At 44.9% G+C, this 17,670-nt stretch overlaps 2 protein-coding genes across 2 annotated transcripts in view; one reads left to right on the top strand and one right to left on the bottom strand.

The window, feature by feature from the left end:
* Positions 1-17,670, top strand: part of LOC140360019 (E3 ubiquitin/ISG15 ligase TRIM25-like) — a 441,716-nt gene that overhangs the window by 41,258 nt on the left and 382,788 nt on the right. The gene's annotated exons all lie outside the window — the stretch shown is intronic.
* osgepl1 (O-sialoglycoprotein endopeptidase-like 1) lies at positions 11,247-17,640 on the bottom strand. Its single transcript, XM_072445300.1, has 7 exons — positions 17,219-17,640; positions 16,094-16,481; positions 15,808-16,012; positions 14,018-14,166; positions 12,789-12,919; positions 12,618-12,689; positions 11,247-11,744 (listed from the first exon to the last, which is right to left on the bottom strand). The coding sequence occupies exons 1-7, from the start codon at positions 17,407-17,409 to the stop codon at positions 11,663-11,665; spliced, it is 1,218 nt and encodes a 405-aa protein (XP_072301401.1). The 5' UTR covers positions 17,410-17,640; the 3' UTR covers positions 11,247-11,662.

The raw sequence follows: 17,670 nt of genomic DNA, 5'->3' as shown, positions 1-17,670 counted from the left end.
CATATATTTTGCTCAGTGGGAGGGGCAAGTGAGGGATAAAGGTGAGTCGCTCTTGGCTGGAGGCTGTGATGGTAAAAGACAAACTCTGTTATATTTCATTATTTTTTGGTAACTGTTTGCAGAAATTCCACATCAGGGGGAGGAGTCTGTCACCGGCCACAGAGAAGGAAACAGCGGTGCACAGAGTCTGAGATAGTTAACCTGTTACCACCCAACTATTTGGCCCTGTGCACAATGGTTAGACCCAAATGGCATTGCTTATTAAAAGAGGATCTTACAGCCCACATGCAAGTGTGATGCATCATTAGAAAGCTTAGGCCTTCTAGTTTCTGCAGATGTGCACATGAACACTGTCAGGGCTTCAGAACTTACACTACAGAAGCCCAAACATAAACAAAACATCCTTTTTTAGTCTCGCCTGAATATTGTCAATTTGTAATGGTCCTGAGCAGGACATACTTCATTGTGTGCATATGCTGTTCACTGCACATGATGTTTATCTTATTGACAACAACTGTGTAAAGTTTCAGATCTCTAGGAACAGGCATTTTGGTGCTGTTGACCTTTTTGTATCAAAAAGTATATTCGGAACAAGTGATCCAAATATGTGCCAACTGTGCCAAACTGTTTTATTACAATTTTAGCTCCTCTATGATCATAAAACATACATTTTGATGTTTTGTAGGCCACTAATACCAATTATAACTGCTAAAAACAATATATGTGAAAATGTGTAAACATGAGTTTACCCATGAATCTCCCATATAGAGGTGGAAAATATTTGAATTTTGATATATTTATATTTGAATATTTTCACTGAAGAAAACTTTGTTTACTTGACAATATCTTGAAATCGGATAACTTTTTTTAAAATTGATTTTGCATTTAAAGACACCACATGGTGCACTCAAAACATCAAAACAATATAATCATAATTACATAAACATATACACATTTATACACCGGTACACGTACATGTATCTACACATCAGCTGCTGTAACATTGCTATCCACCACTCGACCGAGGAAACCAGCGTCCTAGACCGAGGCCCAGTCCAACTGGTACCAGTGCCGAGGGCAAACGCACGGGCAAGCCAACACCGGACCCCCCCGAATAACTTCAGGGCCCCGACCCATGCCGGGCCCCGACCCATGCCGGACGCGTTGATAAAACGATAGTAGCTTGATAGACCCTGCTCACCTCTAGTGAACATCCCTGAACATCCTTTGGTAAGTTTATCAGTAGAAGTTATGAACTCTCCAAATAATGTCACCTGTCGCATGTTTGTTTACTCAATCCACATGGTCCATGTGCCCTAGGGGCCCTAGGGGCCCTAGGGCACATCCCATTCAACCCAAACTGTGAGATGACCACATTGAGATAGTCTCAAGAGGATGAGAGAGTGAGAAACTCATGTTTCTTGTCAAAACCTGTAATTGTCACTTGCCTGAGTTTAGACCTTAGACATGTCAGACTGACAGAAGCAGGACACACGCTTTTGTCTCACGTCTTCTGTGATTGGCCGAAACCTCATGTGGGTTTGTGTTGGTCCTTCTTCCGGTCAGTGCGTAGCACGTTACTAGAGACAAATCTCTTTTCATTTGCTGCGCCGCGTCATGCCGCAAAAAAGCTTTTCCAACTTTTCTGCACCAGCCGTGTTGGCGACGGCGACCCCTACAGCCCTACACACTTACACACTTACACCCCTAAACACTTACACACTTACACCCCTACACACTTACACACCTACAGACTTACAGCCCTACACACCTACACACTTACACCCCTACACCCCTACACACTTACACACCTACACACTTACACACACTTACACCCCTACACACTTACACACTTACACCCCTACACACTTACACACCTACAGACTTACAGCCCTACACACCTACACACTTACACCCCTACACCCCTACACACTTACACCCCTACACCCCTACACACTTACACCCCTACACACTTACACACTTACACCCCTACACACTTACACCCCTACACCCCTACACACTTACACCCCTACACACTTACACCCCTACACACTTACACCCCTACACACTTACACCCCTACACACTTACACACCTACACCCCTACACCCCTACACACTTACACCCCTACACACTTACACACTTACACCCCTACACACTTACACCCCTACACCCCTACACACTTACACCCCTACACACTTACACCCCTACACACTTACACCCCTACACACTTACACCCCTACACACTTACACACCTACACCCCTACACACTTACACACTTACACCCTACACCCCTACACACTTACACACCTACACCCCTACACACTTACACACTTACACACCTACACACTTACACCCCTACACACTTACACACCTACACCCCTACACACTTACACCCCTACACCCCTACACACTTACACCCCTACACACTTACACACCTACACCCCTACACACTTACACACCTACACCCCTACACACTTACACACCTACACCCCTACACACTTACACCCCTACACCCCTACACACTTACACACCTACACCCCTACACACTTACACACCTACACCCCTACACACTTACACCCCTACACACTTACACCCCTACACACTTACACACTTACACACCTACACACTTACACCCCTACACACTTACACACCTACACCCCTACACACTTACACCCCTACACCCCTACACACTTACACCCCTACACACTTACACCCCTACACACTTACACACCTACACACTTACACACTTACACCCCTACACACTTACACACTTACACCCCTACACCCCTACACACTTACACCCCTACACACTTACAGCCCTACACACTTACACCCCTACACACTTACACACCTACACACTTACACCCCTACACCCCTACACACTTACACCCCTACACACTTACAGCCCTACACACTTACACCCCTACACACTTACACACCTACACACTTACACCCCTACACCCCTACACACTTACACCCCTACACACTTACACCTCTACACACTTACACACTTACACACTTACACACTTACACACCTACACACTTACACCCCTACACACTTACACACTTACACCCCTACACACTTACACACCTACACACTTACACACTTACACACTTACACCCCTACACACTTACACACACTTACACACCTACACACTTACACACCTACACACTTACACCCCTACACACTTACACCCCTACACACTTACACCCCTACACACTTACACACCTACACACTTACACACTTACACACTTACACACTTACACCCCTACACACTTACACACACTTACACACCTACACACTTACACACTTACACACTTACACCCCTACACACTTACACACACTTACACACCTACACACTTACACACCTACACACTTACACCCCTACACACCTACACCCCTACACACTTACACCCCTACACACTTACACCCCTACACACTTACACCCCTACACACTTACACCCCTACACACTTACACCCCTACACACTTACACACTTACACACTTACACACCTACACACTTACACCCCTACACACTTACACCCCTACACACTTACACACTTACACCCCTACACACTTACACCCCTACACACTTACACACCTACACACTTACACACTTACACACTTACACCCCTACACACTTACACACTTACACCCCTACACACTTACACACTTACACACTTACACACTTACACACTTACACACCTACACACTTACACCCCTACACACTTACACCCCTACACACTTACACACTTACACCCCTACACACTTACACCCCTACACACTTACACCCCTACACCCCTACACACTTACACACTTACACACTTACACACTTACACACTTACACACCTACACACCTACACACCTACACACTTACACACTTACACACTTACACACTTACACACTTACACACTTACACACCTACACACCTACACACTTACACACTTACACACTTACACACCTACACACCTACACACCTACACACTTACACCTCTACACACTTACACACTTACACACTTACACACTTACACACCTACACACCTACACACTTACACACTTACACACTTACACACCTACACACTTACACACTTACACCCCTACACACTTACACACTTACACACTTACACACTTACACCCCTACACACTTACACACCTACACACTTACACACTTACACCCCTACACACTTACACACACTTACACCCCTACACACTTACACACACTTACACACCTACACACTTACACACTTACACACTTACACACTTACACCCCTACACACTTACACACACCTACACACCTACACACTTACACACCTACACACTTACACCCCTACACACCTACACCCCTACACACTTACACCCCTACACACTTACACCCCTACACACTTACACCCCTACACACTTACACCCCTACACACTTACACACCTACACACCTACACACTTACACCCCTACACACTTACACACTTACACACCTACACACTTACACACTTACACACTTACACACTTACACACTTACACACCTACACACTTACACACTTACACACTTACACACTTACACACACACCTACACACTTACACACTTACACCCCTACACACTTACACACTTACACCCCTACACACTTACACACCTACACACTTACACACTTACACACTTACACCCCTACACACTTACACACACTTACACCCCTACACACTTACACACACTTACACACCTACACACTTACACACTTACACACTTACACACTTACACCCCTACACACTTACACACACTTACACACCTACACACTTACACACCTACACACTTACACCCCTACACACCTACACCCCTACACACTTACACCCCTACACACTTACACCCCTACACACTTACACCCCTACACACTTACACCCCTACACACTTACACACCTACACCCCTACACACTTACACACTTACACACCTACACACTTACACACTTACACCCTACACCCCTACACACTTACACACCTACACCCCTACACACTTACACACTTACACACCTACACACTTACACCCCTACACACTTACACACCTACACCCCTACACACTTACACCCCTACACCCCTACACACTTACACCCCTGCACACTTACACACCTACACCCCTACACACTTACACACCTACACCCCTACACACTTACACACCTACACCCCTACACACTTACACCCCTACACCCCTACACACTTACACACCTACACCCCTACACACTTACACACCTACACCCCTACACACTTACACCCCTACACACTTACACCCCTACACACTTACACACTTACACACCTACACACTTACACCCCTACACACTTACACACCTACACCCCTACACACTTACACCCCTACACCCCTACACACTTACACCCCTACACACTTACACCCCTACACACTTACACACCTACACACTTACACACTTACACCCCTACACACTTACACACTTACACCCCTACACCCCTACACACTTACACCCCTACACACTTACAGCCCTACACACTTACACCCCTACACACTTACACACCTACACACTTACACCCCTACACCCCTACACACTTACACCCCTACACACTTACAGCCCTACACACTTACACCCCTACACACTTACACACCTACACACTTACACCCCTACACCCCTACACACTTACACCCCTACACACTTACACCTCTACACACTTACACACTTACACACTTACACACTTACACACCTACACACTTACACCCCTACACACTTACACACTTACACCCCTACACACTTACACACCTACACACTTACACACTTACACACTTACACCCCTACACACTTACACACACTTACACACCTACACACTTACACACCTACACACTTACACCCCTACACACTTACACCCCTACACACTTACACCCCTACACACTTACACACCTACACACTTACACACTTACACACTTACACCCCTACACACTTACACACACTTACACACCTACACACTTACACACTTACACACTTACACCCCTACACACTTACACACACTTACACACCTACACACTTACACACCTACACACTTACACCCCTACACACCTACACCCCTACACACTTACACCCCTACACACTTACACCCCTACACACTTACACCCCTACACACTTACACCCCTACACACTTACACACTTACACCCCTACACACTTACACCCCTACACACTTACACACCTACACACTTACACACTTACACACTTACACCCCTACACACTTACACACTTACACCCCTACACACTTACACACTTACACACTTACACACTTACACACCTACACACTTACACCCCTACACACTTACACCCCTACACACTTACACACTTACACCCCTACACACTTACACCCCTACACACTTACACCCCTACACCCCTACACACTTACACACTTACACACTTACACACTTACACACCTACACACCTACACACCTACACACTTACACACTTACACACTTACACACTTACACACTTACACACCTACACACCTACACACTTACACACTTACACACTTACACACTTACACACACACCTACACACTTACACACTTACACCCCTACATACTTACACACTTACACCCCTACACACTTACACACCTACACACTTACACACTTACACACTTACACCCCTACACACTTACACACACTTACACCCCTACACACTTACACACACTTACACACCTACACACTTACACACTTACACACTTACACACTTACACCCCTACACACTTACACACACTTACACACCTACACACTTACACACCTACACACTTACACCCCTACACACCTACACCCCTACACACTTACACCCCTACACACTTACACACCTACACACTTACACCCCTACACACTTACACCCCTACACACTTACACACTTACACCCCTACACACTTACACCCCTACACACTTACACACTTACACACTTACACACCTACACACTTACACACTTACACACTTACACACTTACACACCTACACACTTACACACTTACACACTTACACACTTACACACTTACACACCTACACACCTACACACTTACACACTTACACACTTACACACCTACACACCTACACACCTACACACTTACACACTTACACACTTACACACTTACACACTTACACACCTACACACTTACACACTTACACCCCTACACACTTACACACTTACACACTTACACACTTACACACTTACACACTTACACACCTACACACTTACACACTTACACACTTACACACTTACACCCCTACACACTTACACACTTACACACTTACACACTTACACCCCTACACACTTACACACTTACACACTTACACACTTACACACCTACACACTTACACCCCTACACACTTACACACTTACACCCCTACACACTTACACCCCTACACACTTACACACTTACACACTTACACACTTACACACTTACACACTTACACACCTACACACCTACACCCCTACACACTTACACACTTACACACTTACACACTTACACACTTACACACCTACACACCTACACACCTACACACTTACACACTTACACACTTACACACTTACACACTTACACACCTACACACCTACACACTTACACACTTACACACTTACACACCTACACACCTACACACCTACACACTTACACCTCTACACACTTACACACTTACACACTTACACACTTACACACCTACACACCTACACACTTACACACTTACACACTTACACACTTACACACCTACACACTTACACACTTACACCCCTACACACTTACACACTTACACACTTACACACTTACACCCCTACACACTTACACACCTACACACTTACACACTTACACCCCTACACACTTACACACACTTACACCCCTACACACTTACACACACTTACACACCTACACACTTACACACTTACACACTTACACCCCTACACACTTACACACACTTACACACCTACACACTTACACACCTACACACTTACACCCCTACACACCTACACCCCTACACACTTACACCCCTACACACTTACACCCCTACACACTTACACCCCTACACACTTACACCCCTACACACTTACACCCCTACACACTTACACACTTACACACTTACACACTTACACACCTACACACCTACACACTTACACCCCTACACACTTACACACCTACACACTTACACACTTACACACTTACACACTTACACACTTACACACTTACACACCTACACCCCTACACACTTACACACTTACACACTTACACACTTACACCCCTACACACTTACACACCTACACACTTACACACTTACACCCCTACACACTTACACACACTTACACCCCTACACACTTACACACACTTACACACCTACACACTTACACACTTACACACTTACACACTTACACCCCTACACACTTACACACACTTACACACCTACACACTTACACACCTACACACTTACACCCCTACACACCTACACACTTACACCCCTACACACTTACACCCCTACACACTTACACCCCTACACACTTACACACTTACACACTTACACACCTACACACTTACACCCCTACACACTTACACCCCTACACACTTACACCCCTACACACTTACACACCTACACACTTACACACTTACACACTTACACCCCTACACACTTACACCCCTACACACTTACACCCTTACACACTTACACACCTACACACTTACACACTTACACACTTACACTTACACACCTACACACTTACACCCCTACACACTTACACCCCTACACACTTACACACTTACACCCCTACACACTTACACCCCTACACACTTACACCCCTACACCCCTACACACTTACACACCTACACACCTACACACCTACACACTTACACACTTACACACTTACACACCTACACACTTACACACTTACACACTTACACACTTACACACTTACACACCTACACACCTACACACTTACACACTTACACACTTACACACTTACACACCTACACACCTACACACTTACACACTTACACACTTACACACCTACACTTACACACTTACACACTTACACACTTACGCACTTACACACTTACACCCCTACACCCCTACACCCCTACACACTTACACACTTACACACTTACACACTTACACACCTACACACTTACACACCTACACACTTACACACTTACACACCTACACACACTTACACACTTACACACTTACACACTTACACACTTACACACCTACACACCTACACACTTACACACTTACACACTTACACTCTTACACACTTACACACCTACACACTTACACACTTACACACTTACACACTTACACCCCTACACACTTACACACTTACACCCCTACACCCCTACACACTTACACCCCTACACACTTACACCCCTACACACTTACAGCCCTACACACTTACACCCCTACACACTTACACACTTACACCCCTACACCCCTACACACTTACACACTTACACACTTACACACTTACACCCCTACACACTTACACACTTACACACTTACACACTTACACACTTACACACCTACACACCTACACACCTACACACTTACACACTTACACACTTACACACCTACACACTTACACACTTACACACTTACACACTTACACACCTACACTTACACACTTACACACTTACACACTTACGCACTTACACACTTACACCCCTACACCCCTACACACTTACACACTTACACACTTACACACTTACACACCTACACACCTACACACTTACACACTTACACACTTACACACTTACACACCTACACACTTACACACTTACACACTTACACACTTACACACACTTACACACACTTACACACACTTACACACACTTACACACACTTACACACTTACACACTTACACACCTACACACTTACACACTTACACACTTACACACTTACACACCTACACACTTACACAATTACACACTTACACCCCTACACACTTACACACTTACACCCCTACACCCCTACACCCCTACACACTTACACCCCTACACACTTACAGCCCTACACACTTACACCCCTACACACTTACACACTTACACACCTACACACTTACACACTTACACACTTACACCCCTACACACTTACACACTTACACACTTACACACTTACACACCTACACACCTACACACCTACACACTTACACACTTACACACCTACACACTTACACACTTACACACTTACACACTTACACACTTACACACTTACACACCTACACACCTACACACTTACACACTTACACACTTACACACTTACACACTTACACACCCCCTAAGAAGAGTTCTTCCAGAGCCTCTTGAGCTCCACACGTCTAATGTGGCTGAAAGTGAAGATTCCAATCGCCACCACAGATTAGGGTCATGACATCATAGAAAGTGATATTGATATAAAGATATGTACTGCTTAAGGGGGATATTAATGGAAAGGTTTTCCATTAATATCCCCCTTAACCAGTACATATCTGCCATATGTACTGGGATATTAATGGAAAGGTTTTCACTTTCCATTAATATCCCCCTTACATTCAAAACTGTTCAAAAACGTTTCAGTTTGAGATATCAATATAGCAACTCCCCTCTTATGTTTCCCTTTTATGATGAATAATAGGATATTTTCCCCCAAAAAACTGAATTTTGTTCAGTGTCATTCAAATGTGTTTCTTATATATATCATATATATGTATATTCTTTCTGGCACTTTTGTACTGCTGCTGTAAATATCTATTTTTTCTGCACCGGTGTGTTTTGCACTTCTGGGGAATAAATTCACTAACACTATTCCTGACTCGGCCGTATAAGTTCTTTATTTAAAAAAGAACCCACTTCGCTCATGATGACGAATGCACATGATCCAGTCCATACAGTTCAAATGTGGCGCAGATCATTTTCATGGTTAACATCCCCGATTCTCCCTGTGAAAAACATGTTCGTTTCAAATACAAGTTGGATCTTCTTCATGATTTCACTTTTCTTCATAAACGTAGTTCTTGGGCAAATATTGAATGAGTTAATAAGTGTTGTAACTGATGAAACGGAAAAAGACTTCTTGGTCGAGTGCTTTCTGCGCCATCTCCTGGATCAGAGCGACTTTGACACAAATGACACTTATGAGTGAGAGCAGTGGGAGGAGCCAGTGGGAGGAGCCAGGCCACACCCACAGCTCTGTGTAGATCTGAGGAGGAAGCAGGAAACACTGAGCAGCAGCAACACTTTAAAGACACACAGCTTTTATTAGAGTTTAGACAGTTTAAAGTCACAAGTAAAACAACACAAAAGGTAATAAAAGAGACTCCAGAGTCTAAAGGGTCAGTGTAGTTCAACAGAGCTTTGGTACGAGGCGCAGCTTTTAAAAACCCATAAACTAATATTACCTTTATCATTGTTGTTTCTAGATAAAGATAGAACAGTTGTCGTATTAATCTTGTGGCTTTAAGTCCTTTTAACTGTCAACAATTGTGTCTGTGTTTGAATAAGAACAACTTTATGAAGCCATTATTTATTTCAGACCAGTTTTGTGGAGCATTTTACGAGGACTATTTCACCAAAGATCTGTCTGTCTCTGATGACGTTCAAAGCTTTTATCCGTGGGAAACGCAGGTCCAAATGCAGATCCTGTCCAAATGTCTAATCCAAGTCTAAAGAGGCTCTGCCGTTGGTCACGTGATCGTCATCTTCACAGGAGGAACTTTAATGGCCGCCGCTCTCACCTGAGCCGTGAAGTCCACACCGAGAGGGGCCCTGCAGGGAAACCACATCAGAACCGCTCACTCTCACGTCCTCTTGTGTCCTTCTGTGTGTCTCTGAGAAGGAGGCGGGTCACATGTCTCCAGTCCACCTCATGAAACTTACATGAGCGTCACACTAAGGCTACAATCCACATTTTGGGCCGTTTATGGTGAATACAACTGGGGCTGCAACGATTACTCGAGTAAGTCGAGTAATTCGATACAAGAAAGCTTTGATCATTGTTTTATTGCCTCGATGATTTGTTTTAAATTACAAATGTATTTAATTAAAAACACGTGACTCTGGCACAGCAGAGGAGAGAGAGCGGTGAGATTTAAACTCACGAGTGCGACTGGGAAGAGTTTTGTGAGAGAAAGAGCGCGGAGGCCCGAGCTGCATCTCCACAGACCAGCACCTGCCGCCCCGGAGCCCCGCCCCGGAGCCCCGGAGCCCCGCCCCGTCACCGCGGACCCTCGCTCCACACTCGCGGCCCTCTTTGCTCTTTCACACAACAAACTCTGCTTCCCAGTCGCACTCGTAAGTTTAAAACCCACAGAATCAGAACTAAATGTGTTCTTTTAAGCAGAAACTCCTCATTTGTTATTTGTTTACTATAAACTATAAAATGCATCTAAAAAAATGATATAATATGTTTTTAAGTAGTTTACAAATGTACAAAGAAATTAAGTGATTACACGATTAATCGACGAAAAGACTGGACAGATGACTCCATTACTGAAACGATCAATAGCCCTAAATACAACCATGAAAAAAGTCAAACAGGCTATAGTTAATTCTGTTACTAACTCAGATTGGAGCCGTGCAGCGGGTTTGTTCCTGTTGTAGCTGGATTTAGAGGCTCTTTCACTGTCGTTCGTGACTTACTTGGGTTCGTAGCGGACGTTCTCATCTGGAGACAGGATTCCCTTCTTTTCTCTCAATCGCTCCACACCGTTCCTGGACAAAGACATAAACACATTCAGGCCTAGAACTCAAGACCATTTGCCGCACCAACATAACGGTTTGATTGGCTTTGGGGAGGAAGCAGGGGCTCACCAGGCGACCATGACGCCGTTGTCGGTGCAGAGCTGCGGCGGAGGACAGAGCAGCCTCAGTCCTTCTCGCTCCGTGATCAGACTCAGGGCTTTTCTCACGTATCCGTTGCTGGCCACGCCTCCTGACAACACCTGCGCATTCAGAACCAGTTCCAGTCCGTTACAACCAAGGACAGGGACGACGGCGAACAAAACCACCACCGACGAAGGCGAGGAGGATTTACAGGCGCCACACACTGACGGCGAGACGGTGCTGCTCGTTTTAAGAGATACACGGAGGAGGAATGGACAGTGAACGTGTCAACCAGAACGAAAAACGGTGACATCTCCAGCTTTCCTCAACACGATTACGTCCAGTGGCGAGAGAAATGTGAGCTTGAAATAATCATCCATCGTAAACAAGTTACACAAGATGTTTATGAGGACGAGATCACATTTGGTCACGTAAAATGTTCGCTGTACGTTTAACTTTACACAACTGTCCAACACTTTAGAGTAAGTGGTCTCTAAATCCAATAGAAATCATCTCTTCATTAAAAGGAGCACTTCGAGTAAGAGATGATTTAGAGACCACTTACTATAAAGTGTATAAATGTGTACTCAAGTAAAGTGACATGGCTTAAAACATAGTAGAAGAAGAAGTATAAGTACAAATGCCACAAATGGACAAATATTATGCATTATTTATATATTATTGGCCTTTAAACGTGCTCTCGAGTAACTTTACTTTGACATTTCATGTACTAAAACTGTTTTCACACAAAACATAATTAGTCCGTCACAGTCTTAGACAGAGAAACTGAGCTTTGGCTCCATCTACTGGCCGCAGGGGCATCACACATGGAGTTGTACTGATCGAGAGGCAAAAGTGATGATTTATAGAGTTTAAAAACAGCAAGAGGTTCTCACAGATGGAGAAAAGGTCAGTTATGGAGGAGATTCAGGACGGAGTGTTTCTGAGGCTTTCTGAGCAGGATTCATCAAACTGTGACTGAAACTAGATGTGACGAGGAACAGTGTGAGAACAGGGTTAAAAGCTCAATTTAGCACAATGTGTGTCCTTTAAGATTTCTATTAAGAGACTTCACACATTATATTTCACTCACAAATCATGTTAAAATAGGTGATTATTGCGTTTCTTTTTCAGGACTACTTTTGTGTCACTTTTTGTGGGACTTTGGGACCGACAACGTGGCCGTGGAACAGCGTGAGACGGCGTGAACTCCTCACCAAAGCGGGATTCTCCTCGGGCAGCAGACGGTTGTGTTTGCAGAAGAGAACGGCGCGATGAGTCCGTTTGGCCAGATGGGCGGCGACGGTGTGCTGAGCCGAGGCCGCGAGGTCGTTCACGCACGACAACAGCGTCCCGGGCGCCACACCTGCAACGAGCAAACACCAACCGGGAATGAATACGAACGTCAGCAAAAACAAACTGTGTTATAATGTTTCCTCGTCCAAAACGACAGGTTCTACAAGCAGAAAGTGTCTCTCTACAAGAGCCGAACGATACATTTTTTGACACATTCAAGCAAGTGAACTACAAAAGGAAGATTCAAAGGTACATCTTTAAATGAAAGGCTTTCTCCTGCTGAGTCTGGGGCTGGAGATCCACTGGAGCCTCAGGCATGAAGCATTCTTACAAACACATGTGCCCTCGAGACCGTCAGTTCAGCGCCGACAATGTTCCTCTGCAAGAACAAAGCTCAAGAAGAGTCAAAAGCGCTGTTAAAAGACCCCTGGAAAGTACTACACCTCCCACAATGCAACAGGGTTCATTGCAGTTCATAACACAGACGCACTGTACAGGAAGAGCCAGAGTCGGCTCTTCCTCCTGAGGAGACTCAGGTCTTCAGGAGTGACAGGGCCACTCCTGAAGACCTTCTATGACTCTGTGGTGGCATCAGCTCCTGTAGGTGTGGCCTGCTGGAGCAGCAGCATCACAGAGAGGGAGAGGAAGAGACTGGACAAAGTCATGAAGAAGTCCAGCTCCGTCCTGGGCTGTGCTCTGGACTCGGTGCAGGAGGTGGGGGACAGGAGGGTCCTGGCTAGATTCACATCTATGCTGGACCATGAGTGTCACCCCCTGCAGGACACTCTGTCCCCTGCAGGACACTCTGTCCCCTGCAGGACACTCTGTCCGCTCTGGAGAGCAGCTTCAGTGAGAGACTGATCCACCCTCGCTGTGTGAAGGAAAGGTTTCACAGGTCTTTCCTTCCTGCTGCTGTCAGACTTTATAACAAACACTGTTAGTCCTGAACACTCGCAATTACTGTGAAATTCATGTGCAATTACTGTCGTGACACATGCAATGGTATTTATTTATTTTTATCTTTATTATTTTTCCACTCCATCCCTTGTTGGGAAATGGGAGGTTTTATCTATAGGAGTTTTTGTTTATAAGAGTTTTTGTTTATAAGAGTTTTTGTTTATAAGAGTTTTTGTTCATAAGAGTTTTTGTTTTCTACTGAGAGTGTTTTTCAAACTTCCTGTGATCTGTTCTTTTCCTCTGTATCTGCCTGCGTTGTATCAATGAAATTTCCCCATGTGGGACAATAAAGGAATATCTTATCTTATCTTAACATTTGTGGAGATTGACAGAGCGAGTCTTAAGCGCCGCTGCCCCAGCTCCAGCTCCAGGGCACGAGCTCCGACTTAATTCCATGAGTCTGGAGCCAACCTTTTTGAAACTGTCTGAAATCAGGACAGAACTGTGCACATGCTGATGTATAAAATGAAATGTATTGTATATAGTCTGTACATTTTGTATTGTTTTGATTCTAAAAGCCTCCTATGGACAGGTGTTGAAAATTAGCTTATTTTGTTTATTTTATTTAATAAATAAAATAAATAAAATAAATAAAATAAATAAAATAAATAAAATAAATAAAATAAATAAAATAAAATAAATTAAAATAAAATAACATAAAATAACATAAAATAACATAAAATAAAATAAAAATTAAAAAACATGAGCGGCACCGGAAGTAACACGCGCGGGGCCCATTGATCTCAGTCCTCACCCTCCTCCTGCTCCTGCTTCTGGATGGCCATAGACACCTGGTTTCTGAGTCCAGCGAACGAGAAGTTACAGTCCAGAGTCTGGCCCATGGGAGTGGTGAACTTGAACCTGGCCCGGTCCCCGGTCCGAGCCAGAACTTCCATGGCCTGTCCACCGCTGAGAGACGAGCAGAGCGGGTGCTTCGGCAGGGACAGGCGCCGGGCGATCTGCCAGGACGAAACGAGGTGAACGTCCCGGGTCAAAACCGGGACAAAAGCGTCACACGTCAACTCGGAAAAACATCCCACCTTATCCAGCGTGTCTCCGGGCGCTTCGTCCAAGGAGTGTCCGAGCAGCAGGAAGTCGTCCACACCTCTGGCCACGGCGACGAGCGCGTGTCCCCCCGAGATCAACAGCACCAGGAACGGGAAGTCCAGCCGCTCCGTCATCCTGGCGGTCAGAGCGTGCGCCTCCATGTGGTGGATGGGGATGAACGGTTTCCGGTGCGCCCTCACGAACCTCAGGCTGAAGTCCAGCCCGATCCCCAGACTCAGGGCCAGTCCGGGTTTCACCGTCGTGGCCACGGCCGCGAGCTGGCGAGGAGCGACGCCCCCGAGGGCCAGCGCTTCGTTCACCACGCGCTCGATGTGCTCGCTGTGCAGCTGCCGAGCGACGGTCGGGATGATGCCGCCGGTCCTGAACGCAAACGAGGAAATGTGGCGTTACTGTGCGGGGCGGCGGTTATTCTGGCTCCTCCCCTCAGCGATGAGGCGGCGGGTTCAGCCGGTTTGCAGTGGTAAAGAGAGATGCACATAAGGAATATATCATCACAACATTGACAAGAAAGAGAACGTTTGCCAAATGTTTCCCAACTTAACGTTTCAGATGATGCAGTCGACACACTTTCGATGCTCTAATTAGGGGCGGATGATTTTTACTTTTTTTTTTTGGAGTATCCTGATAACGATATTCAGACAATATTAAGTCAATTCAACAAAAATGTGTTAAAACATGTTTTTAACGCGTTCGTTGAGGTTAAAATTATGAGTCAAATGTGAAATGTCTAAAATAAATGACAAAAGTGCAGAAATATCACCTTTTACCTTTAAATAAGAGGTAAGAGTTTTATAAGAGCTTTTATATTAAGAGTGGAAGTTTTTTATAAGTTATCTGTTCTTTCTTATTTACTTCTGCACCTACTTGGTGTTGCAACACTGAAATTTCCCCATTGCGGGACATATTAAGGCCTATCTTAACTTATAAGGATCTTTATAACATCACTTTTTCATTTTAAAGTCAAGCTCTTCTGATTTACTTAGCTTTAGCATGTTGATTTTGTATTTATTTTTACTAGAACTGATATTCATTTTTGCACATAATTATACAAAACAACCTTCATCTACATTTGGATATATTATCGCCCTGATCTTCACCTTAGATGCACCTCTTTCTGTGAGTGCAGAGACTCTCCCAGGACGGTCCCGTTCAGGTCCAGCACCGCGGCCCCGGTGTCGTCGCAGCTCGTCTCGATCCCGAGCACCAGAGACGAGGCTTCGGCGCGGCTCTGTCTGCAAACACAGCCGCGTCCGAGCGCTCCAACCCGGCGAAACGTGCGGCGAAACATCCCCCCAACTCCTGCTTTAGCTCCTCAAGGTCAATTCATGCTTCAAACAAATAGTTCACATCATAATCGCAAACGAATCAGCTTTCATATGATATTACATACATCGAAGCATAAACTACATGTATAATAAAGGGTTTCACTTGTGTTTTAAATGGTCAATAAATCGCTGAAATAAACAATTCCGCATGCGTTCGCTCACTCGGTGTCACGTCAAAATAAACCCGAGTCGCAACAAATATTTGCGTTGGTTCCGAGAGGGCT

Source organism: Eucyclogobius newberryi, unplaced genomic scaffold (genome assembly GCF_026437365.1).
Source record: "Eucyclogobius newberryi isolate DKJ021-1_F unplaced genomic scaffold, fEucNew1.0.hap1 SCAF_14, whole genome shotgun sequence".
NCBI lineage: Eukaryota > Metazoa > Chordata > Actinopteri > Gobiiformes > Gobiidae > Eucyclogobius > Eucyclogobius newberryi.
The sequence above is the reverse complement of the archived record's forward strand: the minus strand, read 5'-3'. Positions and strand labels throughout refer to the sequence as shown.